Source organism: Cydia splendana, chromosome 21, assembly GCF_910591565.1.
Source record: "Cydia splendana chromosome 21, ilCydSple1.2, whole genome shotgun sequence".
In the NCBI taxonomy this organism is placed as follows: domain Eukaryota; kingdom Metazoa; phylum Arthropoda; class Insecta; order Lepidoptera; family Tortricidae; genus Cydia; species Cydia splendana.
This window is the reverse complement of record NC_085980.1, coordinates 203,036-230,340: the sequence shown is the minus strand read 5'-3', so window position 1 is coordinate 230,340 and position 27,305 is coordinate 203,036. Positions and strand designations below refer to the sequence as shown.

Genomic DNA, 27,305 nt, shown 5'->3' with positions numbered 1-27,305 from the left:
GCACGAAGGGCGCGTCCACCATGCCGGCCTCGAGCCGCGCCCAGTTGAGGGAGTTGAAGAAGCGGTGCTGCTTGACTTGCTGTGCGCCTCTCCGGCCGGCTCCGCAGCCGAGCCTAGACACAGTGGCGGTACTCACGTCGGGCACGAAGGGCGCGTCCACCATGCCGGCCTCGAGCCGCGCCCAGTTGAGGGAGTTGAAGAAGCGGTGCTGCTTGACTTGCTCAGCGCCTCTCCGGCCGGCTCCGCAGCCGAGCCTAGACACAGTGGCGGTACTCACGTCGGGCACGAAGGGCGCGTCCACCATGCCGGCCTCGAGCCGCGCCCAGTTGAGGGAGTTGAAGAAGCGGTGCTGCTTGACTTGCGCCGCGCCTCTCCGGCCGGCTCCGCAGCCGAGCCTAGACACAGTGGCGGTACTCACGTCGGGCACGAAGGGCGCGTCCACCATGCCGGCCTCGAGCCGCGCCCAGTTGAGGGAGTTGAAGAAGCGGTGCTGCTTGACTTGCTGTGCGCCTCTCCGGCCGGCTCCGCAGCCGAGCCTAGACACAGTGGCGGTACTCACGTCGGGCACGAAGGGCGCGTCCACCATGCCGGCCTCGAGCCGCGCCCAGTTGAGGGAGTTGAAGAAGCGGTGCTGCTTGACTTGCTGTGCGCCTCTCCGGCCGGCTCCGCAGCCGAGCCTAGACACAGTGGCGGTACTCACGTCGGGCACGAAGGGCGCGTCCACCATGCCGGCCTCGAGCCGCGCCCAGTTGAGGGAGTTGAAGAAGCGGTGCTGCTTGACTTGCGCCGCGCCTCTCCGGCCGGCTCCGCAGCCGAGCCTAGACACAGTGGCGGTACTCACGTCGGGCACGAAGGGCGCGTCCACCATGCCGGCCTCGAGCCGCGCCCAGTTGAGGGAGTTGAAGAAGCGGTGCTGCTTGACTTGCGCCGCGCCTCTCCGGCCGGCTCCGCAGCCGAGCCTAGACACAGTGGCGGTACTCACGTCGGGCACGAAGGGCGCGTCCACCATGCCGGCCTCGAGCCGCGCCCAGTTGAGGGAGTTGAAGAAGCGGTGCTGCTTGACTTGCTGTGCGCCTCTCCGGCCGGCTCCGCAGCCGAGCCTAGACACAGTGGCGGTACTCACGTCGGGCACGAAGGGCGCGTCCACCATGCCGGCCTCGAGCCGCGCCCAGTTGAGGGAGTTGAAGAAGCGGTGCTGCTTGACTTGCTGTGCGCCTCTCCGGCCGGCTCCGCAGCCGAGCCTAGACACAGTGGCGGTACTCACGTCGGGCACGAAGGGCGCGTCCACCATGCCGGCCTCGAGCCGCGCCCAGTTGAGGGAGTTGAAGAAGCGGTGCTGCTTGACTTGCTGTGCGCCTCTCCGGCCGGCTCCGCAGCCGAGCCTAGACACAGTGGCGGTACTCACGTCGGGCACGAAGGGCGCGTCCACCATGCCGGCCTCGAGCCGCGCCCAGTTGAGGGAGTTGAAGAAGCGGTGCTGCTTGACTTGCTGTGCGCCTCTCCGGCCGGCTCCGCAGCCGAGCCTAGACACAGTGGCGGTACTCACGTCGGGCACGAAGGGCGCGTCCACCATGCCGGCCTCGAGCCGCGCCCAGTTGAGGGAGTTGAAGAAGCGGTGCTGCTTGACTTGCGCCGCGCCTCTCCGGCCGGCTCCGCAGCCGAGCCTAGACACAGTGGCGGTACTCACGTCGGGCACGAAGGGCGCGTCCACCATGCCGGCCTCGAGCCGCGCCCAGTTGAGGGAGTTGAAGAAGCGGTGCTGCTTGACTTGCGCCGCGCCTCTCCGGCCGGCTCCGCAGCCGAGCCTAGACACAGTGGCGGTACTCACGTCGGGCACGAAGGGCGCGTCCACCATGCCGGCCTCGAGCCGCGCCCAGTTGAGGGAGTTGAAGAAGCGGTGCTGCTTGACTTGCGCCGCGCCTCTCCGGCCGGCTCCGCAGCCGAGGCGGGCGGCGGGGGTCTTGGCGAGCAGCGCGGCACACAGCGCGCGCGCGCACTCGCTGAACTTGCTCGAGTACTTCTCCTGTTCGTGCTGCAATGCAAAAAGTCAGGCGGGGCCGTCTTCAAATTTACGTTACATTCGAATGTTACGTTGATCCGATACGAATCGAACGAACCCTCCCGCGAGTTCTGAACCTTGACGTTTTGTCTCTCGCGGTTCTTTCCTTCCTTTCGTCCTCGTCAAAAAATCTAAAGTGAAAACTTTGGATCCTTTTTATTCTCCGAGTTTAACGAAATTTAAAATTCTTTCGACGGATGCGGCCGCATACCTACGTGATATTGAGCCTCACGATACATAAATGAGCCCTAAACTTTTTAAGAATCATTTATTTTAATATCATACATTTTAAACATAGTCCTTCATTACATTATATAACTCATACATAATAGTGCGGCACGATACACTTGTACGACATTCTATTCATAGCTTTACCTTGACCCGCCGGTCGACCTCCTCCCTCTTGACCTTCTCCTTGCGGGCGCGGAACGGCGCGCGTCCCTCCAGCATCTCGTACAACAGGCAGCCGAACGAAAACCAGTCGGGAGAAAACGTGTAGCGCTCGTTGTCGATCACCTGGAATCAATCACAGCTGTTAAGTTACTGGCTAACTATCCCACCTACAATTAAAATAAAATAGAAATTAGAATAATAAAGAAGATCAAATTAACTGACTAATCGAGCCCGAAAGAGCATGATTAGTAACCAAAGATAAGTAAGCATAGACGACCTACTTATAGAAAACATTTATCTCACCATCCTACCGACTGCGCCAGTACATTTTCAATTTATTTTCTTTATTTATTTATTTATTTATTTATTTATTTATTACTATTCGGAGATCCAACAGCTGTTAACATGTTAATAGGTTTTATAAATGTGATACAAGAAGCCAATTACAGGTTCTCACCAGTAAATACAGATTAACAAAAACAATTGGTGGTTAGCACTATTGCACTACACATACATTTCAACGCCAAAGGCAGAGTAGCAAATTTTGAATTCGTATTACTAAAGAAGATTCAAAAGAAATACAGATTAAGAAAAACAATTGGTGGTTAGCACTATTGCACTATACATTCATTTCAACGCCAAAGGCAGAGTAACTAATTTTGAATTCGCATTACTAAAGAAGATTCAAAAGAAATAAAGAAAAAACACAGCACAATGAAATTTCACATTCCACTAAGCCATGCTCATTTAAAGAACTCCTCTGTCAGGATACGCCGCACAGTTTGGATGTTGCTGTTGAAAATATCGATGTCATGCTCCTTCGTGAGTTTATTTAGACATTTACTAGCACGTATCAAAAAACTGTTCTGTCTGTAGTTACGCGAAGCATTTGGAACAGCAAGGGGTCGAATATTTCTAGTAGATTTGGATGGAATACTGAAAGAGAGCTCAGCCAACAACTCAGGGCAATCAATATTTCCGTTTATAATATTGAGAATGTAAACTATGTCTGAGATTTCACGGCGTGTATGCAACGGAATGAGATGATGCTTCCTACAAATATTGACATAGTTGGAGGATGCATAAGGATATTTAAGTTTAATGCAGAGGAACTTGATAAATTTCTTCTGGATGCGTTCTAGTCTATCAATATAAGTATGCTATTTTATATTTAACTTATATTTTATATTTAACTTTAACTTTATATTTAACTAAGCTATATTTTGTTTTTTTTTCAACAGGTGACAAAACCTACGGAGTGTTTATAGGAGGCTTTTGTAGGGGAAACATAATAGGACAGGGAGAAAAAGTCCAGTTAAAGAGGTGATGTTTACCTCGGGTGCCATGTAGCCGACGGTGCCGACGCGGCCGCGCACGGCGCCGGCGTCCGGCACGTCCACGGCGAGCCCGAGGTCCGAGATGCGCACGTGGCCCGCGTCGTCCAGCAGGATGTTCTCCGGCTTGCAGTCCCTGGACGTGATGGACCAAAATGTTCATCGCGCATGTCGCATGTGCATGGTTTTCGGATTCATACTTAGGCGATTTGGTTTAAATACGATTCCTAAATCCTGTTATGTTACTAAATTCATGTAAAGTAGGTACATAACAACAATGTGGGAGTAAGGTGCAAAAGTGCAGCGTCGACCGTACAAACAGATAGAAAAATTCGTATAGCCTTTGCTTTATATCATCTTTAGCTTAAGGCCATTTCTCGACTCACTGACTAGTTAGTACCGTCGATAAACTGCCAGGATTAGACTTAAAATGTCAGAATTAGACAAAAGAAAATCGCTAAAATGGACCTGTAAACAATGCCCATCTTGTGCAGGTGCTCCAACCCGCATGCCACCTGCGCGGCGTAGAAGCGCGCTCGCTCGAGTCCCAGCCCCGTGTCGGCGCCGCACATGTTGTAGATGTGGAACTTCAGGTCGCCTCCTACGATCAGAAAAATCAGTATAACAAAACCAGAAATAACATTCAGTTAACAGTTAATATTAACAGTCGTTCGACGACCAGGCCGTGTGAGACGACAACAAAAACGAATGCAAAGGTACAAGAGAAGGGAAGGGAAGTGGCCTGGAACTAAACAAAATATGAATACCTATTGAAGCCAGAAAAGACAAATATTTTTGTTGAGTCAGCGACCCAACCCAAAGCTTAAGTAGGTTAAAAAACTCATTACCATTTGTTTTCCTCTAGTGTCCTTGTATGGGGAAAAGGCAGATTGGCAAAAAAAGAGCGCTCACCGTTCATAATAGTGAGAACGAGACAGAGCGCGTCTTTCGTCTCGTAAGCGTAGGCGAGGTTAACGACGAAGCGGGAGTTGATTCTCTGGAGTATTTGCTTCTCTATCAGCACCATCGCCTCTCCTTTTCTCTTCTTGATGCGCTTCTTCTCCAGCTTCTTACACGCGTACATCTTGCCTGTTGCGCGCACCTGAAATGATTAATACATGGGTTTGAGATAAATTAAGTCTAGAAATATTTAAAAAGATAATATTCTTAGTACTGAGACATATCTTCAAAGTCCTTAGTAACCCTGGACTAGCCTATTGATGGCTGTAAGTCCAGGATTTTTGTACACACTGTCAGTACTTAAAGACAAATGAGGACTGGGACCTGTTGTCAGCTTAAAGTTAAATGGTTTGAAAATCAGCCAATGCGCGACATTATGCGATTAGGGCATTTTGTAGACAGAACGGATGCTTTGCAGACCGTACCTATATACACGGTGTAACATGAGGAAATATAATAATTTTAACAGCGTATTCCTGATCATATTTAGAGACAAAAATGTCCTATAAACTTTTTTGAAATTCGCCTAGTTTCAGAGATAATATTAATTTAAAAAAATACATGTTTTTATTGTTACATAGTGTAAAATGCCTTTTTGATGGAGATGTTGCTGCTATGGGACGTGGTCTAAATATCCTTATTGATAGATGTCAAAAAGTGACAAGTAACACTTTGCAAAAAGTAGGTTTTACGAATAAAACCTGTAAAAATCAATTTTAAGTGACAAGTTTACCAATAATATTTATTTTTTATATACAAATACATTCAAAAAATTGAAAAAAAACAAAACAAAAAAAAATTTTTTTTGGCGAAATTGACCTAAACTCATATTACATTTTTTCCTTCTTTTGACCTCAGAAATGCGTGGTTAAAATTATTCGGTTTCCTCATGTTACACCGTGTATGTACATACTTAAGGAAGACGTGTTGGATCCCGCTAACATCGCACCGGCTGTAATTTTCGTACTACGTAGTAGTAGTTCTGTAAGATGACCTTACCGTACACTCCTTACTTAAACCCCCATACATCCTGAAGGTGTGTTGCGTCACAGGCAGGGTATCGAGCCACTTCCACAGCTGATGGATATCCATGACCTCCCCACCTGATACCCCCGCTGCGTGTAAGGCGCACACCTCGCTTTACATCCTGAAGGTATGTTAGGTCACAGACTGAGCTTCGAACCCCTCTTCCACTGCCGATAGTCCAAGGACTCACCTGACAAGCGCAAACCTCTCCAAACCCTCCCTTCCCGAGGACCCTGTACATCCTGAAGGTGTGCTGCGTCACAGGTTGGGCCTCCAACCATTTCCATTGCAGATACCGGTGGAAGTACATGGAGCGCTCGAACTCCGAGAAGGGCGTGCCCGCGAGGAAATTCTTCACGCATCGTATGCACGAGCTGAAGATGTCTTTTGAGCCGGCTGGAATATGAAAAAAATGTGTTTATATATATATATATTACATTACACAGGACTATTCCACCAGTGTCGTTTACAAACGCCGTCCTAAAATACTTCTGCTGAAAATCCTAGGATTAATGATAAACCATCATGATTGATGCCCCATGACAGTCTTGCCCATAACATCAAAAGATTCTTCCCGGTAACTTCACAAGCCATGAATAAAAGATTGTCCTACATATATCAACCTGCCACTTTTACGTAAAGCAAAGATGAAGCGAGGTTTGAGAGCATATCGCAAACATCTTCGATCGCTCTTACGTATGTATTCTCTTATATTGAGGTAACGCCGGAGACAGTTACCTTCCAGCGACGAGCTCGCGTCGTCGAATGCCTGCTCGTCGACGACGTCGGTGACCGCTTCACCGTCCTCGACGGTGAGGTAACGCCGGTGACAGTTACCTTCCAGCGACGAGCTCGCGTCGTCGACCGCCTGCTCGTCGACGACGTCGGTGACCGCCTCACCGTCCTCGTCGGTGAGGTAACGCCGGAACACGTCGACAGCCACCGCCGTCCGCGTCTCCTCCATCTCCACATTGTATCGCTCCGCCTGCAAATGCACAACGGCCTACATTAAACTCCGATTGCGGAAACGAGGTAATGGAGGAAGAGTTTACATGTGAATCTTTGTCGCGGAAAAGATGAGATTCAAGTATGTACTCTGTCTGTACTCGTAGTGATACTGACCGCATCTAAGAAGCTGTTGTATTTGTGGTACTCCGGCTTGGTTCGCTCGCAGAACTGCCGAAACAGCAGCTTGCCGATCGGCTGCTGGTCGACCACGTAGTCGTAACCTACATCTGTAACAAGCAGAAATAAATAATTAATTTCCATGTGCATACCGACTTTGGGAACTAAGTTATATATTAAGCAGAGGTAAAAACTACATACCTACTCGTAAACGCAAAATCGGACCAACCTAAATATGAACGGACTTTACAATGATACTCGTACAGTGTGGACTGTCACCACAAATTTATAAAAACGTAAGGCTAATTGTGGCACTATTACACTTTGTTACTTCAAAGTCAGTGCAGTTACATAGTTAGGCGGACGCTACACGAATTACACGATAAAGATACTCCTAGATATTTCGCTTAGTAGTAAACCAGGGATAGTTCGCTTGGCTGACCATTCGCAACACTTATATCAAGGAGATAAGGTCTACTAAAGATCAATCGTCAAGTTAGCGCTCTGGACGCCGCGCCGGCAGTGAATATTCTATGAAGCCCACATACAGGCTACATATAGCACATAATCCCGGCAATCGTGAACTTAATACAATATTCACGCTGCTGCTTTATATATTCAGCTCGTCGCCATGTCAGATAATCTGATACAATATTAACTGGTTCACATACAGATAACGGTATATTGAAAACAACAAACGATCACACGGTGACTTTAGGGATTCTTAGCGTTAAAAGAAATAACGTGGTAAAGCGCACCGTACCGAGTATTACCGAGTACATAAAATAAGCCATTATATTCGAATCGTGGCCGTGGCTTTATCTGAATAGAGGTCGCTAACACACTAAACATATTGTCAAGTTTTCACTATTCATTCAACAATAAACAGTAAAAAATGCCTATTAGTAGATTAGTTACTGGCTATTAATCATACTTATCAACGCGACAAACGCCCACGACAATAATCAACATTTAATCACATAGAATTATTTTAATACATGATATTCGGTCGAATAGGTGATATTAAATATTAATATTGTTGAAAACACAAAAATTTATAATGTGAGATATATACGTGATAAAGTTGTGAATTAGACGTCGAATATATGAAATACAGTAGAGTCTGGTTAGTACGACTTCGCATATAACAACCAACCGCTTATAGCGACGTAAGTATAGGCACTTGTTTGGTTTTAGTACAAGCTACTATGAAAGCTCAACCGTTTATTACGACTCCGCTTATAACGACCGATCGCTTTTAACGACGAAAATTGACTCAAAATCCGTCCGTCAAGTCCGGTTACAACGACGAGCGACGTAGTTTTTACAAATAAATTGTTGGTAAGAAGCTTACTCCGTCCCGCGCACCTAACTCCCGTCCCCCTTTTGCCTATACGGAGCAAGATGAAATAGTCATGTGACTTTTCGTAATCTTGCAAACTAAATAAAACGATTCCCATTATTCAATTGAGCTTTAACTTCACATACATAATTAAAATAATTATGTTAGTTGGGTGACAATGCAATATTTTGGTAGGTACCTTCGAGCTGATCTGATGATGGACACAGGAGGTGGCCATAGGAACTGTGTGATAAAACAACGTCATCTTGATAAGATCCCCAAGAATTACGACTTTTTATTTTACGAGATTCGAGTAATTTGCGGATGACGAGTGAGTACGCGTACCTTGAAAAGTGGCTTCTTCTAAACACACAAGTCTCGCCATTTAAGACAAGGTGTCGTAATACTAACGTAAATAAATATTTTAAAAGAAATGGTTTTTTTTTCTTTGATTGTCGCATAAGTATTAATAAATACAAAATTATGTAATTATTTTGATTGTAAAATATATTTAAATTGGCAGTTCGTTTTGTACGACGTAATATCAGCGGTCCCTTGAGCGTCGTTATAACCGGACTCTACTGTATATCAAAATTTTATAAGGTCAAGAAACTGGTGGGGAACGGAACAACTGTCATGGCAACATGGGGATTTCTTAAAGGACCTTCAAAGATCAAAAGCTAAACTGCGGTCTAATAATAATACAAACGACACACACTAGAAAGCCTGCAATATATTCTAAAAGGTATATTTCGTAAGTCGGACTTTTTGCAAAAGTAAGTTTTCCAATAGAGACTTTTGCACTGAGTAAATTTCGCGAAAGGGACTAAGTAAGATAATGCAGAGGGAACGTTTTGAAAACGGACTGCAAGCGAAAGGGATAGTTTTGGAAAGGGATAGTTTTGAAAAGGGAATTAATTTTTCAAAGAATATTTCGCATGCGTCCTAACCGTACGATAGTTAAAAATAAAAATGGCTATTATTAACGAGCTATTAATCTTTGTTATCACGGCTCCGCTCCGCCGCCCTGTAATAATGAAAATTTAATCGCATTGAGTTCATATATGATTAATACGTTAACCTACTCTACGTGGAGCGATGGCTATCTCTATAATTATAATGGCTTGGGAATACATGGACTCATTTCGCGACAAGTACCTACGCGTAGTAAGTAAATGTTCATTAATTGAGAATAGATATTAATCAACTTTGCACTGAATTGGATAGAACAAAGTGAGAAGATGTCATTATATTTATACGTGACATTTATATAGAAATACATATGACATTAATGATAACATTGCCACACTTTGCCATCGCAAATGGTATGCAGAGTTCGCTTGGACCGCCTCCAATCGTACAGTCTATATTATTGCATGTTCGTTGTGCAAGACATGAGTGCAAATGACTGTAAAGTGTAAAATATATTTGAGTTATTTAACATTCTCAAATAAAATATACCACTTGAATTAATATAATGTACTTATACACGACGAGTAGAAAAATATTAATATCTAGCCCAAATTAAGCTTATTAGGCTAGGTCTCACGCAATTATCTCATTATTTATTTAATTAAATGTTAAAACACAATTAAAACCAATAACCACTAAATACATGGTTATCCTACATCACAGAACACCGCCTCTAGAAACCTAATATTGGCCATTTTGATCCCGACGCAAATCACCAAACTGTGAGGTGCGGGAGGGGTGCTCACGGCGTTGCGATTGGTCGTTTCAAACATGGCGCGCTGACACGTGTAAGCGTAGGGATGGGACATACGTTCATTACAGGTAGTGGGTACTGCTACCAGTGATATCGAAATTTATTGTGGTAAAATTGTTACCAATTTAGTATACTTAGAGTAAACTTACTTAATAATTATATTGATTAATTTAATATTTCATTAAGTAATTTAACAATGTACCTGAAATTTTTACTTAACATTTAGGGCATTTCTGTTTAAAGTACCCAGAACTTGAATTTTAAAGTTTAGAATTTTTATATTATTTCCACTCAGAATCGCAATCTCTTTCGATACGAGAAAAAAGTGTCTCCAAAATCTCATACAATTATTTTCTTTTGTCCGTTTTATTAAGGTCATAGAAGGTTGTATTGAAAACATATTCAAATGGACCAATAACATATGCCTATTACAAATCAACTCCGAGTTCTCTCGCACTTCTTTGAAGTTCATCATCAGGTCCATCTCGCGACATGAGACCTAACTGCTCACCTAGAGGATTCTAAATAACCCATACAACATATGTATATCACAAACCAACACCGAGTTCCCTCGCACTTCTTTGAAGTTCATCATCAGATCCATCTCGTGACATGAGACCTAACTGCTTACCTAGAGGATTCTAAATAACCCATACAACATTATGTATATCACAAACCAACACCAAGTTCCCTCGAACTTCTTTGAAGTTCATCATCAGGTCCATCTCGTGACATGAGACCTAACTGCTTACCTAGAGGATTCTAAATAACCCATACAACATATGTCTATCACAAACCAACACCGAGTTCCCTCGCACTTCTTTGAAGTTCATCATCAGGTCCATCTCGCGACATGATACCTAACTGCTTACCTAGAGGATTCTAAATAACCCATACAACATATGTATATCACAAACCAACACCGAGTTCCCTCGCACTTCTTTGAAGTTCATCATCAGATCCATCTCGTGACATGCGGCCTAACTGCTCCGCTGGCCTAGAGGATTCTAAAAAAACTTACACAACATGTTACCTATATATTATATTGTCTAAAATGGTACAATACGGTATGACAAAGCACGAAGTTTCCGCAACTGAAAAACCATCATCGTCACATCACTAGTCGAAAGGGAAAGGGATAGCGCATTTCATTTTCAAGTTGACGAAAAGGGACGGACATACTTCGCCTCTGCTTAAAGACCAGTATAAAATGAACCCCGCGGACAAGAAACATTATTTAATGAAATAATGAATTTGACTTTCCTGTGGGATGTTATTCCATATGTTTCGTAAGTAAATATCTTAGATGACTTGCCACACCATTTTACGCTGCAATATCCCATGATTTCCTAATGAATTCAATAGTTTACGATTTATTTTCTTAGACTCGTGCACACTGCTAACAGGTCGTAACCTTGGGCGCAACTGATCGGAGTGGCGCGCGAACAATCTTATATTTGACCTATACACCATACGGGCGGTGACCGCGAGTCGTCCTATAAGCTCGGTCTATAGGGGTTGGTCTGTGTCCTACATGAAGTAACTACGATACGTCAAGTGCCATCGATATGGCGGGAAATTTGACGGATCTATGACTTTGTTTATGCATATGACAATGACAAGTTATTACTCATAAATTATCAATTGCCATTAAGTTTGTAAAGAGGCTTTAATTCATAGATACCGATTAGTAAGCCCTTGCTACACGGTCGCCGACAAGCCTTCTAACCGTCTGACCTTGGTCTGTCCTTGGTCAGTTTTGGTCAAATTTTGTTGAAAACAACTGTCTACACGGTCCGGGACGGAGCAAGGCCACGCGGTCTGAAGGCTTGTCGGCGACCGTGTAACAAGGGCTGTAGAGTGACAAGGATTTTAGGATAAAATTGATCTCAAAATTAAAATTATGATAAAAAAAAACAAGTTTGTTTCCATGTAATTACGACTTTAACGTGATCTACATCAATTACTGAGTTAGAAAAAAATGTTCCTGATCACCGATTAAAAATCATCGTGTATATATAAGGTGCTAACAAATTAGTCACGGATATTTTTACAGCTGATAGTACTCGGTTCTCGGAGTACATTTAAGTATGAAACATCATTGGTTTTGTTATGTTTTTTTGGAGAAAACCAGGAAACAAATTTGCTACGTTAAAACACCCTGTTAATAAGATAATTAAATGAGACCTCTTTAGACATTCTAGAACCTCTTTAAACTTGACGTGACGTGACATGACAGACAGTGTTAAACATCTTGACAGGTACATAATAGGGGTGATTATTTTGAAAATTTATTATAATATTTATTTTTGTTCGGTAAATGAAAACAAAAAAATGATATACAAAGGTTCCTTAATTACAGTTAAAAGTTAATTGTTTTAATGTAATGTATTATCTCTTAAAATATCCGTGACTAATTTGTTAGCACCTTATATATAGGTATATTGCCTAACAATGACTTTATCGACTGTGAAAAAACATTTAGGAAAAACTTTTCGTTGCCGTTTTATCAAGCCAGTTCCAGAATCAGTATAGTTTAGTAATTAAACAGTTACACTATTCATTATTTATTTGAGAGTGAGACGAAACTCACGGCGCTAATTTATAATGAGTTAGGTAATTAGGTAATGTAAGTTTTTGAGCAAACGCGTCTCGAGGTCTTTAATGGAGTCGAGAATCTTGAATTAAATCTATTATTTAGCAAACATCAAATTACACTCCTGAATGTCGTATATTACATATTAGCGGTTTGTGAAGAGCGATTGGACCGATGTTCCAAAAGGTCGCAAGTTTAAATCTTACCCGAAATGCTGTTTTATTTCATTATCGTTATAAAAAAATCATATTCATATGTTTCCTCAAACACACGCTGAAATATTTGTATTAGAGATAATAGGCTGCGAACCGCCATGTTGTAAGTTAATGACACGGTATAACTAATACGTAGCCGGTATCCCCTTATTTCCTGGCCTCTATCAGTAATGTACTGTCTTCGCAGTGATGAATATTGCAAGTACAGCAGTCGGGTCGCGTCGGGCGTGTCGCGTTAATTAATATCTAATTGGTATCAATTGCCGGCCCCGGGGAGCGAGGAGGGTCACCACTATAACTACATTTAAATAGGTATAACTAGCTTTGACTGTAACTATGTATTTCAGTTTGCAATATGATTGAACCTCGCTTAACCTTCCATATGTGTGTGGCGGTCAAGCATCGTGGGTTCAATCCTCGGCTGTGCTGTATAAGTACAGCGAAAAAATAGCTCTCGGAAAAAAGCAAAAGATGACTCATAATTCAACCATGCAGGATCCTTATAATACGCAGACAAGAAGTTAACGTTCACTGCCAGCGCGAGCTACGCGCTACGAGCGTAGGTAGTCGATAACGCGGGAGAACCCGTATGTAGCGAAAAGCGCTTATAAACGGAAAACACGCCTAACAAGCCACTGGCAGTGAATGTGTTAACGTTTTAATATAAATGATTCCGCACTTCAACTGTTGGATAGTCGGTAGTCGCCGCTAATTCGCCATTTGAAGCCAATTCATTATGTCGGCGCGGCGCCAGGAATACACTCCTCTCCTCGGGGCAGTGCATTATGGTCCAGTGTTGATTTATCGCTCTTTCAAGATCCAAAACAGAATTCATCTCTTCACAACAATTACTTGACAATTTAATTAATTAATCAGATCGATTACAAACAACTGTTTAAAAATCTTAAAACACAAGACAATAAGACCGCCTCTAGTGGCTTCCAGTGCAAAGGTGCCCATAACGCTCGCGGCATTTCCGCGCTGGATAGAATTTAAAGAACGCAGAACGAGGGTTCTCACCCTTTTCCCGAGTCATTAATTGTAGACTAAATGACAGAAAATTCATGCACTATGCGGTAATTCTGTCAATAAGTTTGACAATCGAGTTACCACAAAACATGGCGCCGTATTACAGTGTCATTTACTCCAACTGTCAAATAAGTTAAAGCGTATTTTTGATATTTTTTTCTTAGACTTTGAAACTCTTTCACAAATTGTATTGCCCAGCCGGAGCGCGAATACCTGTCGTTTTAAATGAAAATTTAGCTCATCAAGTAGAGAGATACTCGGAATAGTCGGCGCTAATTCCACAATGACCCCCATTATGTCGGCGCCAGGAATAGCCGTTATTCATGCGGATCATTACTTTCTGGGATCTGAACTGTTACTGTACTCGTACTGGGACAAGGATAATGTTGGTAGAGGCCGTCTAAGCTAACTCCGCACCAACTTGGGTAGAACAAAGTCAAGGGGGTCGTTATAAACGCCGTATTTCCATAGAAATTTGACATTAATGATGATATTTAACCACACTTTGACATTGAAAATGGTTTGCAGAGTTAGCTTGGTCGCAATTCCAAATCTTCCCTATCACCCTATCGGTGATTAAGTCTTGTTAAAACTACAAAACCTAAAAGAGTAACATAACGACAAATGATAATGACAAGATTGATATCTGATTGTAAGTTGGAATTGTCCTCAATGCTGATGCATGGCGTAGCGCTACGCCGTAGCGCCTGTAGCGCGTAGCACGGTATCTCATAAGAGTCATAAGATGATTGCGGGAAATCTGCCGCAGCAGCCGGTGTAACGGCGCGATTCGGGAAATGAATTAGAGATTAATTCGATACGATATAGTAAAGATATGTGACGTCCCACGGGTAAAGGTACCTTATGGCGGTTGGCGCTTAACGCTATTATTAACGTCACTCCAATATTATTGCGGCGCTATGCGACGTAAGCGCCAGCCCCCATAAGGTACCTTTTGCCGTGGAACGTCACATAACTTTACTATTTCATATATCTAGTGAATTTCTAATTCATTTCCCGAATCGCGGCGCCAGCCGCCATAAGGTACCTTTTGCCGTGGACCGTCACATATCTTTACTATTTCATATCTAGGGAACCTCTAATTCATTTCCCGAATCGAGCCGTAAGGCAAGCGAACGGGAATGGCTTACATTACGAGAAAAGGTGTTTCTTCAACAAAAACGTCACTTGACCCTGATAGATCATCCATAACCAGTCCAGATCTAATTAATATCCTGTTGTTTAACCCCTTCCCTTCTGTAATCTTTGTATTGTTTTCTGTAATGAGGTGTGTTAGTTATTACTGAACCCTACAAGCCCTATTGGGTTTCATTAGTCCCCATCGGGAGCGGAACCCTAAAAACGTTGGTGTGCTTGAAGTTATCATCTCGTATTACAATAATGTATTCCGACAGATTGACCGTGTTTCTGACGATATACCTTCTGCCTGATTTTACATTACACGGTTATTTTGGTAATATTAGTGTGACTATCAGGAAACGTATTTTGATAGTAATAACAGGATACAATACAATACAAATACTCTTTTTAGGGTTCCGCTCCCGATGGGGACTAATGAAAGCCAATGCGGCTTGTAGGGTTTAGTAATATGATAACTAATGGCGTTATTCATAAACGCGCTACAAGGCTTTAAGTTTGTCCTCACTAATGGACGTAATGTCGAGAGGGAAATCTCACTGCGTGTCAATGTGTATTCATAGATAGGTTAGGTATTTTAACAAAATACCTGTCGCCTTTGCGACAGGTATTTTGGGACTATAAAATAGACGAACTCGACGATATTTTATTTGCAAAAGGGCCATCTTAGAGATGGGACTTGGCTTGCTTTATAAAGTCCTCGCGAAGTTTACATGCCAAATGTTACGTCCAGTGTGGAGCTTATAGGATAAGTTTGTATGAAGCGGACATAACATGAATATATACATCATGATGAAGCGAGTCAGTGTTTTACGATGAAGCTTCTTGATGGTTATAAGGGTTTTTGGATAAATAATCTTCTTGATATTGCCTTTCGGAATTACTCAGTGGTGATAAATTGTTAGTATTTATACTAGTATAGAATAAGAAGGAGCTCATTTTATCAGTAGGTAGGTTGTTCCTAAATGTAATGCAAGAGTGATGGGTTCTGTGCCAAATTGAGCGGAACATCAATATTACTCTTCCTCCATCATACAGGAGCGTCGTTGTGGCTATTCATCATTCTACATGTTTGAATGTGCCTTGTTATTTGAATAAAGCTTCAATATTTTTATTAATAATATTAACATAAAAATAATAATCGTTTTTTTGAAACCTTATGGTTTTTCAGCTTTAGTTACTATAAAAAATACCCTTTCCTGACTGGCTGATGACAGTGATGACCTGACAGTGGGACCAATATTTCAAACAAAAAACGAATATCATAAACTGGTCCAGTCGCCAAGAAATCGGGAAATAATACATATAATAACATCCTGACGAATTGAGATCGTCCTCCTTCGAAATTTGGAATTCTGTTAAAAACCGTTTCTATTCTTAATTGGAAAGCAGGTGCGACGCGATCAGTCAGACTCCTGTTATTTAAATCGGACCTGCAGAATTACAATGAGAATTTAAATTGTCAGAGAAAGCCTTGTGTAGACGCAGCCGAAAGGGCAGAGGCTTTATTTAGCTTCGGCGAAATTAGACTATTGATTTATGGAAGCAAGAGCTGGCCAATATTCGCCGGGACAGCTGCCTGTTCATGAAGCTTGCTCTGCGAGGGGACCAGTGTTAGAGCTGGCCAATATTCGCCGGGACAGCTGCCTGTTCATGAAGCTTGCTCTGCGAAGGGACCAGTGTTAGAGCTGGCCAATATTCGCCGGGACAGCTGCCTGTTCATGATTTTCATGAAGCTTGCTTTGCGAGGGGACCAGTGTTACTCGGCCAGTTTCTAGTCGGATAATCCGGTAAGAATCTATGGGGCTTTGGGGACTACAGGATTATACGTTAGGAGCGTTAGGACAAAGAAGACTGGGAGGCATGGTAGATTACTCGCGGTCAAGTACTTAAAATAGCTGATTATATTACCATTTTAGAGTATGTCGGACTCGAGACGGACTGTCGGTGCTTCAAATCCTCAAAAGGAAAAACAACGTTCGATAAGTAGAAAAAAGTCACGAACTTTGGTTTAAAACGCACTAGTAAACACTTGTAGCTATTTGCAAAAATCAATTATCATGAAAATTGCTTCTAAATAAAACTGCATAATTTTATTTTTGAACGATTGAACAAACGATCTATCTAATCTATGCTTCACGACCTCAACTCACTGCGCCTTAACTCAGTTAACTCTTAGGAACAGAAAAAAAAACAACTTTTTAACATAAACATGTACCACGAATCGGGAGCTCAAACTGTACTGAGCTCAGTCGATTACAGACTGGCTTTTGAATAGGAGCAGGCGATCGCCGCCGAAGTTATTGTAAACTTGCCAACTGTTCTGGCTCACGCTGCACGCTGGGTTGTGTTGTCTTTGTATACACTTATTACTTAAATCTAATATGGATACAGGGACAGTTCAGGCAAGTTGGCAGTTGATTTCTGTATTTCCGTGTAACTGGTATCTTGTTACACAGTGACAACTTGACAAGCGATAAGAAATACGCTAAACAGTTAGCCATTTATGAGTAATTGAGTAGTAGTTTGAGGCTCCAAGGCCTAGTCAGTATAGTGACCCTGCCTACGACGCTAGAGGTCACGGCAACTGCACGCCAACTGCACCTTCGGCGTGCAGTTCCCATACAAGTTGCAATTGCAGTCGGGGTGCAGTCCGTCTGTACTGTAGTACAGACTCTGTATCTGTACCGACCCTAAGGGCATTTACTTGTGTATTTATCACGAGTATCTGTTTCTAGATTATGGATGTTATCTATATACACATGTATTATATCTATGTATATGTATTTATTTGTTTGGGGCTAGGACGATCTGTGTAAGATTTGTCTCCAAATATATTATTATATTAAAATGATCGATTAGTGACATTCTTAGCGTAGCAATCGAAATCGTATTGCCCTACTTCCATATCCCTTTTGTTAACTCAAATATTAACTTTGTGCTTTCACGTCTAGGTTCATTTTGCAGTGAAGCGGCTCTCATTGTCGTTCGACTGTTGACAGAGCAGTTATCAATCTTGGCATTAATTCATCATTAGCCAACGACTAACGATTTCCGCCCTTCTCTAATACACTTTAGAACAATGAAAATAGTTAACTCTTTATGGAAGTATAAGTGACCTGTTTCCATTGCATAGTTACTTTACACTTCCAAAATCTTCCCTTCTTTTTGACTTTACCACAATTGAGTAAAAACGCTTCCAAGTGTTTATGGATATGGAGAATTGGAGACGGAGCCAATTTTGTCAAATTTCTATAGATATAGGCAGTTGCCAAAATAAGTCAAGTAAATGTAAAGTGTACGTCTGTACGTGCTCAGCTGTAGGTAGAGTACAGTCGGCCCAAGATAACTCTGTGTGGCATATGCAATGACAAAGTGTACTAATGTCATCATTAATGTCACATTGCTATGAAAATATGACGTGTATAATGACACTCCCTCACTTTGTTCTATTACTTTTTCTCTACCTACTTTTTTTAATACCACATCGGTAAGCAGTCACCGTAGCCTATGGACGCCTGCAACTAACTTTCAAAGAAATCATTAGTTTTCTGTATGTATTTTGTTGGAGTTAAAAGACGGTGTGAACGTCCTTTAGTAAATCCACAATAGTATCAGAATGGAACAATGCTTCAAGTAACTAAGCAGTACAAGTGGTAAGTAGTTTAGTTGAGTCGTATCCAGGAGATAAGACGATTGAAGCTGGCGGCCAACTTACTAACTCGGTTAGTTTAGTTCACTTCACTTGAATCTCCCATTCTCATAAACTATACGTACCTTCGAGCAACACGGATGGGAGGCGGCATTCGCACTATTTCCCCTCTGCCGAGGTACAAGATTAGCGCGTCAATCTAATCTAGCGCGGGTAATAAAACTAGTTGCACTTGGATTTTTCACTAGACCGAGTCCAGACGCGCGCGTGAACACTGCTGCACAAAAATGCCTGTTTGCTCGGTTTTTTGTTATAAAAAGAGGTCGGGGACATCAAATTTACAAAAAGAAAGTGTTTCACATGTAATATTTTTTTTTACATATCATCCGTTTAATTACATTCAAACACAATTATTATATTTTAGTCTCATGTAATTGTTGGATTTATCGATTTTGCTCGCTCAGTACAAATTGCGGATCGGTCGAGCGACAAATCCGACTTCTCATCTCTCAGAATACAATAACATACTTCAACGAAAATGTGTTAGTGTGCGTGTTGTGACACTTGTCACTCGTCCGTACCCAAAAAGAGATCGAGGTTTGCAAGATTTGACTTTGACGTGTGTCATTTTCTATGTATTTGTGTCGTCATTACAGATTGGATTTTGTATGTAAGTGTGTGAGAAGTGCGACTGTGTGCACCTTTCCCCCCGCGAAAAATGGCAGAAAGATTTGTACGGTGAGATATCGCTTGGGCCCCTCCCTTCCGATGTGTCGGAAGCCGGTGTTGCTCGAAGATACGTACAGTTCTGTACAGTTACTCTCGTGCACATTGCTTACTAACTATTCATAAACTTTATTACAAACATATACCTGAAGGTCATAATTAAAATTAAAACGTATAATTTTGTCGATTTAAATGTCGATTTATTTTGTCACCTTTATTTAAAATTTCCCACGCTATACGCCCACGACCAGTGTATTCCGTAAATTTCCCACGCTGTACGCCCACGACCAGTGTAATCCGTACATTTCCCACGCTATACGCCCACGACCAGTGTATTCCGTACATTTCCCACGCTATACGCCCACGACCAGTGTATTCCGTAAATTTCCCACGCTATACGCCCACGACCAGTGTATTCCGTACATTTCCCACGCTATACGCCCACGACCAGTGTATTCCGTAAATTTCCCACGCTATACGCCCACGACCAGTGTAATCCGTACATTTCCCATGCTATACGCCCACGACCAGTGTATTCCGTACATTTCCCACGCTATACGCCCACGACCAGTGTATTCCGTACATTTCCCACGCTATACGCCCACGACCAGTGTATTCCGTACATTTCCCACGCTATACGCCCACGACCAGTGTATTCCGTAAATTTTGGAGCTCAAATTGTACTTCAAGTTAACAGTCGGCTACAAACTCCGTGAATACCCTGTTTAGGCTCCTGTAACAAACAGGCGTTAGGAGTTCCTCCTTATTAGATGCTGGGCCGATCAGTCTGTACACAGACAACTGACCAGACTTAAACCTTGTTACATCGAGATAAAGTCTATCAAATGAAGTTTATTGTTAGTGTTCAGCAAGAGCCAAGCACTCAAACCGAGTACCGAGTTGAAACGAACAAGCACTTAACACTCGGCCCTAAAGACTTCAAGCCATTTGTACACAAATAAATACAAAACTAAACATCTTGTACTTATTTACTTAAGTTGTCCTGCTCTCTTGACGGTGGCAAATGTTTATTTTGCTAGAAATGCTTTCACCAAAAGGTTTGCGATGATTTTTTGGTTGGTCGGTCTTTTAGTTTGGTATTTTACTTGTCAATATTATGGGGCGGGCGCCGGGCGAGCGTGAGGTCCGTCGCCCATGGGCACCTGCTACACCAGAGGGGTTTTCCTAAGCTTTGGGTAAAGGTTTTGGGTTTTTAATGCGTAAACATGACCGTATGTCAAATATAAAAAGCATAGCCAATTTTTATTATTCTTACTAGTTACACATGTTGTTACTGACATATGTTTTTATTTTTAAATTCTACTTTACAGGAAAAGAAGTCAAAGTCCACAGAAAATTACTTCACCCACATTTCTGAAGTAAAAGTATGTTAGTGTTCATCATTTAGGTACTCTACCTTCTCTACTGACTGATGATTCATTGGTTTTGTCTCCATCCTTTGTATGGTGCCACCTTTACAAACATTGAAGGCGACAGAAAAACCCGCAGGGTACCAGCACCGATGTGACAACCGTCAAGGAATGTCACGCGTCACGACTCTGAATATGAATGAGCGCGACCAATCCACTGTTTGCTTGATCTGTAATAACAGCAATCATTGATTGACTTTTGGTAGACCTTATCTCGGTGGCACACGGTCTAGGATGGGTCAGTCAAATATGTCGGCGATATATCACTTGTTAAATTGAAGAATGAGAGCAGTCGCATAAATCAATATGTTACGCGAAATACTCACGACAAATTCTTCGCATTTTTTTTCTGAGTATTTTCAAAAGCAAAATAAATGTGTGCGCTCTAAGATTCCACTTATGGGTAAATTGAACTTTTCACTTTACTAAGCATTTATTAAATTTTATTGCCCAGAGATGCATCCAAAAACTCACAAATATTATTGGAAATGTTGGTATCATCAACTTTATTGTCGTTTACGAGTTAGTTACACGGCGCGCGATGCAGCCATATCTCAAACTTGAACCGGAGATGGCAGTTTAAATAAGAGTTTCGGAATTTTTATGGAGAAACTCCTGAAATATGACTGCAAGGATAGCTGAGGAACTGAAGCGAATTCGATAGCTTTTCTATTAGTTCGATCGCTAGATGATACATAGCTTAAACGAAGGTTTGACAGTTTTTTAATGGAAAGGATATAACATGAAATCGTGAATTGATTCTTTAACAATTACATGTGTAAATGTCATTTGTTACTATTAAGCTGATTAAATGTTAAAATATGAACGAATATGAACTTATTTCTTATTTATTACAATATTATTTACATATGTACAAACGACAACGTTTGGGAGTTACGACGCATTACGTAACTAATAAACATACAATGCGATCGCTGTTGCTTCGTAAACACCTATTTAGAGCGGCCGACATGCGACAAGGAGCCCAAATGTGTATTATTATTAGGATCATAAGTTAAGGCCTTTTTAGTCTGCAGTCGGTAAAATGGTCGTTGACCGAGGAGAGAGGAGCATAAGTCGAGAGCATTCATACAGGGTGGTAGCAGTAAAACACTTATTCTAACAAAACAGAAACAGATAACGAATAATTTTATTACAGAGGCAAACTTATTTCTAAGGCCCTTCCCTTATATCTTATAAGAAAAGAGAAAAGTAGCTGTGTTTTTATATCCAAGATACCAATATGACAGTTCCAAAGTCAATTTACTATCCTATCATCCTGCTTTTGTATCAATTTTATAGTAAAATGAAAGACCGCTTGGACAAATTGGGGCGATCGAATTTCAATCATTCGTCTTCATCGTTCGAAAAAATGTAGCTCATACTGAGCTCCTTTTATTGATAAGTAGGTAATTAACAACCCAACTTTCGCAATAGAATGCTGTACCGTCGGCTGATCAGACGTCGATGTTTTTTTGGTTCAATCAATAGTACCACAAAGTTTTTCAGCATGCCATACACACCCACCTCACAGTAAATGGCTAAACTTACAGAAAACACCGTGTAGACAGCATGGGCATCTAAAAATTCATTATTTATAAAAACGATTACGCCTAAATTTACCTAAGAATTTCTTAAAACAGCAGACACCGACCCATTCGGACTTCTCACCCTGTACTGTATGACGTCACACTGTGACGAGTGAGTCACTTGTTATGTTATCTTTAAGTAATTGCTTCGAAATTTGGACGTCAATGGGCCTCTGTGATTCACGGGCTTATCTCGGGTCATCGCGTAAACACTGATCGAATGTCAGCCTTACTTCACAGTAATTAGGTCGACTGTTAATCAATAATAAGTGTTTTAGACGAGAGCTCCTGTTTTGAGAACAGTTTTAACCGACGATGAGTCCGTAAGGTCGGAGCGGAGATCGTCGGAGCATCAGAGCATTTAACTGAACACTTATTTACATTTACGTTCATTTTGACGACCGGTCTGGTCTAGTGGATAGTGACCCTGTCTGTTAAGCCGATGGTCCTGGGTTCGAATCCCAGTAAGGGCATTTATTTGTGTGATGAACACTAATATTTGTTCCTGAGTCATGGTTGTTTTCTATGTATATAAGTATGTATTTATCTATACAAGTATGTATATCGTCGCCTAGTACCCATAGTACAAGCTTTGCTTAGTTTGGGGCTAGGTTTGATATGTGTAAGTGTAAGATGTCCCCTAATATTTATTTTATTTATTTATTTATTTAACTTGACTGGTACACAATTACACATATACCATAAAAACAACGATACTAAGCTGCTTCGAGTATAGTTTAGCAATTTGCATGACATTGAAGAAATGAACAGGTGAAAAGGTGTTAAGAACTATTATATTGGTAAGATAAACCAGGGTGCCTTTCTGGATGGGGCCTGTTTTGTTTGAATGATAACTAAGTACATACTTGTGTTTACCTCAAACCTACGTCAGCTATTACGTCTTAGGTTTTCAAATCAAAATCGATAAATAAGCATGACTTGAGGGATCGAAGGAATTTTGTAGCTACACCTACATCACTTTTGCGTCTGTATTCTCTTTCGAAAAGGCATTTCGTGGTCTTTCTGCACCACAAAACAAAATTTTGGTTTCTAAAGTGGTAGGTAGAGGAGGGGATGCTAATCAAAAGCAAAACTAATTGAGCGGTGCGAGGGTGCAACACGAGAGGAGAACAATTTTTCCTGCCAATTGAAACACTTATCTATGTATAGCAAAAGTTTTTTTTTTTTTTTTTTTTTTTTTATTTTAACAAAAGTACATACACAATTACAATGATATGGTTTCGCCAAACTGCTTGACAGTTTGTTGGCGAAATACAGCACTCTTTACTTATAAAACTATAACTTATATTATATCTATGTATTAAGCAATGCAGCAATGTTTTTTATACACTTTGTATTTTAACTTAACCTATTTTCTTTGAAAAAGGATTTCATTAACCATAATTTAACTTTATTTTTAAACGTGTTTACACTTTTACACTCATCTTCAGATGTTAATTTATTGAAAATGCGAGGTATAAGGTACTTTCTCGTCCTTTGCCCGTAGTAATTACTCGACATCGGTTCTAAGTACTTTTTACGAGGTTTTAATCTAAGATTGCGATTGTAAGTTTTAGTTAACTTAAATACAGGACATCTGTACTGATCTATAGCTAATAAGTATTTAAACTTGGCATGAACAGGTAATATATTGCATTGTTTAAAAAGTATATGATAGTTTCCGTTACATTCTTGTTTCGTTTTTTTATTCACAATCGTTTTAATCAATCTCAGTTGTAAATCGTAAATCCTATTGAGATATGTTTTAAAAGTACGGCCGTATGCAATAAGACCGTAGCTGAGTATTGAGTCTGCTAATGCATGATATAATATGTGTAGTATAGGTCTACTTAATACACGCTTTAGGTTTTTGAGTTTACATAGTATAGCTCTGAGCTTATTACATACGCCGTCGATATGACACTTCCAGTTAAAATTATGGTCTATCGTAAGTCCTAGATACTTATAACTGTTTACAAATTCCAGAGGGTTACAGTTACATAATGCTAGCCCATTGTGTAAACATTCGTAGGTGTGTCCAATAATTTTAATACTTTCTTCTGGAATTTTAATTTTTGGAGAGTTTATAAGCATGCACTTCGTTTTGGTCACATTAAGTATGATGCCATTGTCGTGGGCCCATTTTAATATATTATTTATGTCGGATTGCATTTTCTGTTCTATAGCAGCTACGTCCCTGTCGGCGCACACCAGGCACGTATCGTCCGCGTACATATACGTGGAACAGTGTTCCACCACGTTACTAATACTGTTTACGTGCATGGTGTACCCGACCGGGCCGTACACAGAGCCAGTTGGTACCCCGTAAACAATATTTGCCTCCTCTCCTGTGTCCCCATTGATCATTGTACGTAATGTTCTGTTTTCCAGGTAGCTACGGAACCACTGATTCATTGGACCACGGATCCCACACTCTTGCATTGCATTGAGTAGCATTTCGTGGTCCAAAGTATCAAAAGCTTTTTTGAAGTCTAGAAACAGCACTACCACAAACAATCGACTATTTAATTTATCATTAATTTCATCAGCGAACTGCACCAGAGCGGACGATGTACTTTTACCCTTTCTAAAACCGTGCTGAGTAGGGGATATTATGCTATGTTTGTCTAGAAATGAATGAATCCTCTTAATAATTACTTTTTCAACTATTTTATTTACAACCGATAATATAGCTATAGGGCGGTAGTTGGAATACTCCATGTGGCTCCCTTGTTTGTATATAGGTCGAATAATGGCTTTTTTTAGCGTATCTGGGTACACACCCTGTTTAATGCACATATTCACAAAGTTCGCCAACACAGGACTTATATCTTTCTTTATATACTTCAGATCTTGCACTCTAATGCCGTCAACGCCCGGCGATTTACGCGTGTTTAATTTATCAATGGTTTTTTCGATCTCGTAAGGCGTTACCTTTTCATATCGCAATGATACGGTACTCTCGGTTACATACGTTGAACGATCTAAGAATTTATAATCACAGTTATGTTTAATTGCGCTTATTTCGTCTGTAAATATTTTCGCGAAATTTGTGCATATGTTCCGTACATTGTCAGTTTTTCCTAAATACTTCAATACAACACTATCCAAACTTTCTTTTTTATCCCCTACCCAGCTATTTATAGTTGCCCATATTTTTCTATAGTCGCCCTTACATTCTAAAATTTGTTTTTTTCTATACTTATTTCTAGCCACATTTATTAATTTATTAGTTCGATTTCTATGCCTAGTATATTCCAGCCTTAAACACACACTTTTTGGACAAGCCTTCCACCTTCTGAACAATTCATCTCTACGGCTTATCATTGTTTTTAATTTATTGTCAATCCACGGTTGAGTTTCACGCGATTTTTTCACTACTGAACTGGTTTTACACACACTATAAATTTTATTAAACACACTACACAGCTTATCGTATAACATTACCGGACATTCTGTTGCTAATAAATCGCTCCAGTCTATTCTACTTAACTCCAACCGCACGGCTTTATTATTCAATACACATACCTTATTGTTTTGATTTGATGTTTCATTCACTGAGCTACACTTGTCGTCGATCAGGTTTACCCCTACCATGTAGTGGTCCGATATCTTGCAGGTGAGCATGTGTGCCGCAGCGCGGTCCCGGCTACGCACCCACACATGGTCAATGCAGGACTTAGATAACACTCCGGCAACTACCTCTTCTCTCGTACACTCATTAATAGCGCACTGCAGCCCGTGACCACACAAGGTGTTTTTGTACCTTTCGACGATGCCGTCACTGCTCAATGTGTTTATATTCGTGTCCCCAATAACTACAATGTCGTGGTAGTCTGGAATTTTTTTTAATAATGCATTTAATTCTTCTATAAAGGTCACCTTATTAGTGTTTGGTGGCCTATATATAGCTATAATATTGACTTCTCCCGTTTTGTTTCTATTCGGACTAGTTTTTTTAATCTGACAACATAGTACCTCCATTGCTGTTGTTTGCACACTGGTAATTTCACTAATTTCCGGACATAAACTGCTTTTTACGTACATAAGTAGGCCTCCTCCTCTTCTTTCCTCCCTCGTGAATGCAATCATTTCGTATCCGTCGAGCTTATAAAAAGATAGTTCCTGTTGTTTTATGTTTATTTCGCTAAAGATGATTATGTCTATCATGTACTGAGAGCCTTTCAATAATACAAGTACCTCGCTAAAATTCTTTCGCAGAGACCTGATATTTAAGTGTATTATTTGTATTTCCTGTTTTGTATCCTGTATATATTTAGTCCATGTTTCTATTTTAGTAAATTTTCCATATTCTATGTTACAATTGACGCTTACTGTAGGATCGTTGAATTTTGATAAAGTGACGAAAACAACCTAGTGTGTGCGCGCGCTTATCGCAATATGCTGACTCCTTTAGTCGCTAAGTCTGTTTATATCGGCCTCAGAGCGAATGTTTATTATTTTCGAATCTTCGTTTTTTCTAACTAATATTTTCAGGTTCTGCACCCAGACATATTTATATTTTTCTTTTAATAATGTTTTTGCGTTCCATAGTAATTGTCTCATATGCCTGGGTAGGCATTCATTTATGTAAACGCGGTTATTGTTTTCATTTTTTTGAATTTCCTTGTTAGTGATTAGGGTTTTTCTTTTTGCAATCCATTCATCTCTGGCTGCCTTGGTGCGCAGCGTAACGACCACAGGTCTCTGTTTACCTGTGTCTTTTTTTTCCCTGCCTACCCTCTTTGCACTTTCGATATATTCAGGGTTCATATTTAGTTTATTCCCGATAGTTTTAACCACTTCTATTGTAATTTCCTGCTGAGTTTCTTCCAGTCCAATAATTTCAATATTTTTCTCGATTTCTTTTATCTCAAGTAGCGCCACCCTCTCTTCTAGCGCCTCATTTACTTTTTGCAAATACACATTTTTCTTTTCTAATGCA

At 41.2% G+C, this 27,305-nt stretch overlaps 2 protein-coding genes across 2 annotated transcripts in view; one reads left to right on the top strand and one right to left on the bottom strand.

Moving 5' to 3' along the window:
• Positions 1–27,305, top strand: part of LOC134801353 (claspin-like) — a 416,093-nt gene that overhangs the window by 298,450 nt on the left and 90,338 nt on the right. The gene's annotated exons all lie outside the window — the stretch shown is intronic.
• The window catches only part of LOC134801178 (G protein-coupled receptor kinase 2), a 95,904-nt gene that overhangs the window by 15,418 nt on the left and 53,181 nt on the right, over positions 1–27,305 (bottom strand). Inside the window, exons 3-10 of the mRNA XM_063773725.1 lie at positions 6,895–7,007; positions 6,610–6,757; positions 5,963–6,168; positions 4,699–4,888; positions 4,255–4,387; positions 3,787–3,922; positions 2,435–2,575; positions 1,829–2,032 (exon numbers count right to left, since the gene is read on the bottom strand). Of these exons, the coding sequence (XP_063629795.1) occupies positions 1,829–2,032; positions 2,435–2,575; positions 3,787–3,922; positions 4,255–4,387; positions 4,699–4,888; positions 5,963–6,168; positions 6,610–6,757; positions 6,895–7,007 (1,271 nt within the window). The remainder of the gene's footprint in view (positions 1–1,828; positions 2,033–2,434; positions 2,576–3,786; positions 3,923–4,254; positions 4,388–4,698; positions 4,889–5,962; positions 6,169–6,609; positions 6,758–6,894; positions 7,008–27,305) is intronic.